The sequence below is a fragment of the Puntigrus tetrazona genome, chromosome 17 (genome assembly GCF_018831695.1).
Source record: "Puntigrus tetrazona isolate hp1 chromosome 17, ASM1883169v1, whole genome shotgun sequence".
NCBI lineage: Eukaryota > Metazoa > Chordata > Actinopteri > Cypriniformes > Cyprinidae > Puntigrus > Puntigrus tetrazona.
This window is the reverse complement of record NC_056715.1, coordinates 1,378,068-1,380,567: the sequence shown is the minus strand read 5'-3', so window position 1 is coordinate 1,380,567 and position 2,500 is coordinate 1,378,068. Positions and strand designations below refer to the sequence as shown.

Sequence of the window (2,500 nt, the reverse complement as noted above, 5' to 3'; positions counted from 1 at the left end):
ATCAGTTCATGCCTGGGAAATTGAATCTGTGGCTTCGGCGTTGCTTTACTGTTTAGGTTTTCACAATATTTCATAAAGTAAATGTTTTTTTCAGTTGGATGTTGAAGTCATGACAGGTGGATAAGGGAAAAAATTTATATCACTACCATATGCCACTAAACTTCCCCCACTTGATTAGTCATACAACATTAAGACGATTCGTAGGTATTACAAGATATTTTTTTACAATATTGTTTTAGTATGCAAATGTTGCTCTATCTAATAAAAAAGCATTAATTTGCACACAAACCAGATTCAACATACTTGTTATATATTGGTAAAAATGTGTGTATATATATATATATATATATATATATATATATATATATATATATATATATATATACACATCAAAAAGTCATGAAAACAACATACTAAAACTACAAAAATTATGAAAAAATAAAAAAAAAAAAAAAAAAAAAAAAAAATATATATATATATATATATATATATATATATATATATATATATATATTACATTACATTACAGTACTAAATCCATATCCATAACTCCAGAACATATGAAGATGATCAGCATAGTTGTTGTGTGGATAATTTCAGGAGTAATGAAAAAAAGCAACAGATTTCTCCATGCAAACTCTTTTCACCTCAATGGTCAGGTACAAAGTTAAAGGTTTTCACTGATTTTGGATTCACTGATTCTTGTCTCATAAATAAGAAAATACTGTTAAAAGCCAGAAAAAAATTCACCATGTATTTGGGTATAAAATGCGTAGAGTATCTGAATAATATATGAATAAATCCTCTCAGAGAATTAGAACAAAACTGTTAAGTTCGATATAAGTGCTGCAGAAATTGATAGGATATGCATTGTAACTGAATCTACAGACGCAAAAAATAATGTGTGATACAATAAACAGGGAAGCAAAATAGCCCAAAAACTCAAATGTGAGCAGTGCATGTTTTTGCCTCACGTGTTTGATCTGCCTGTGGCTGCGTTGTTGCCGCAGCTCTGTCTCTTTGCTGTTCTTCTGGAGTTGTGCGCTGAGAGCTCTGAGCTGACTCTCTCTGTCCTCCATGTCCTCCTGCAGCTGCTCCAGACTCTGCATCCGCAGCATCTGCAGCTCCTGTCGGCTCTGAGCGTCTCGCGTGGAGCGATGCTCGATGTCCTGCAGCTTCTGAGACTGACACAGAGACGCGGAGAGATGCTTTACTTGAGTTCTACTAGAACAGAATGTTAAATACAACACTTTTACTCCATTGCAATCAGTGCTATTTCACTATAAATCACATTATGGATTAAATTAGATTTTACTTTTTATATTTCATGTTTCCATTTAAAATGTAGTTTTTGAAATTTTCATTTTGTTTGTTTTAGCCAAAAACAGCCATTTAGAAATTTTAAGTTAAATTTAACAATTTATTTTCATTTGTTTTTATTTCAGTGTTAGCTTTAGTTTTTAGTACATTAAGAGAAACTAAACAAAAATGAGAAAACAGTTTCAATAAAATATTTTAAAAATGTTTATATATATATATATGTGTGTGTATATATATATATATATATATATATATATATATATATATATATTTTTTTTTTTTATTTTTTTTTTTTGTTAACATTTATTATTTCAAGTAACTTTCAAGCAAGTCATTTTTTTATGTACACTTAAAAGTACAAAGTATATACAATATATACAGTATATCATATGAAGACAATTTATTTAATTAATTTTTTTTGGTGAACCTCGCTCTCTACTTTTTAATTATCTCTACTTAATTAAAGTCTTTAACTTTAAAAAGACTAGAAAAGCATATGCACTTAGACTTTCGACTAGTAAATGTTTAGATGTAGGATCAGCTCTTAATCCAGTATCTGTATACAATTTTTATCAGTAGTTTTGATTAAGATCCTAACATCAAACAATCTATTTCGGATTTAGAAGTGTCATATATATTTCAGGTGCTTCTGTCTTTATGATGGCGGAGATATATGGAGATGAAAAGTGCTGTACCTGCTGCATGATCTGTCTCTGGACGTGCTCATATTCACTCTTACACCGCAGCAGGGCCTCCTGCGCAGCATCCAGCTCTTGTTTTAGACCGATCTCCTTCTGCTCCGAGATCATCTTCACTTTGAGAGCTTCGGTTTTACACGACACCTCATTCTGGACACACAGAAGCAGCGTGCAGAGTTACTAAAAGGCAAAGGAAGAGGTGCGTGGGATTACCGAACACGTGATTGATACCAGTTTCCACTGCAGCAGCTCTTTTTGTAGTTTCTCCTGAGAGATCACCAGCCTCCAGTGGTTAAAGAATCTCAGTTTACACACAAGTCCAGCCATCCTACTATTCTCCGCATGAAGATCTTCTAACACCTCTTTCTGAATAAAACAGACAATAGGTTGAATCTCACAAAGAAAGGCCTAGATCACGTTTCAAGCCAATCAACAGAAAAATAAATATTTTGCATAAAAAAGACTTTTACATAAACACGTGC

General features: G+C 32.2%; 1 protein-coding gene across 4 annotated transcripts in view; it reads right to left on the bottom strand.

Annotated features, from left to right (window-relative positions):
• si:ch73-242m19.1 overlaps positions 1-2,500 on the bottom strand; it is a 25,082-nt gene that overhangs the window by 816 nt on the left and 21,766 nt on the right. For 3 of the 4 annotated variants that reach the window (XM_043263486.1, XM_043263487.1, XM_043263488.1), the window contains 3 exons: positions 2,250-2,384; positions 2,016-2,168; positions 975-1,184 (listed from right to left, as the gene is read on the bottom strand). In XM_043263486.1, the coding sequence (XP_043119421.1) occupies positions 975-1,184; positions 2,016-2,168; positions 2,250-2,384 (498 nt within the window). Of the gene's footprint in view, positions 1-974; positions 1,225-2,015; positions 2,169-2,249; positions 2,385-2,500 lie in introns of those variants that run through there. The other variant, XM_043263489.1, reaches the window with a different exon arrangement.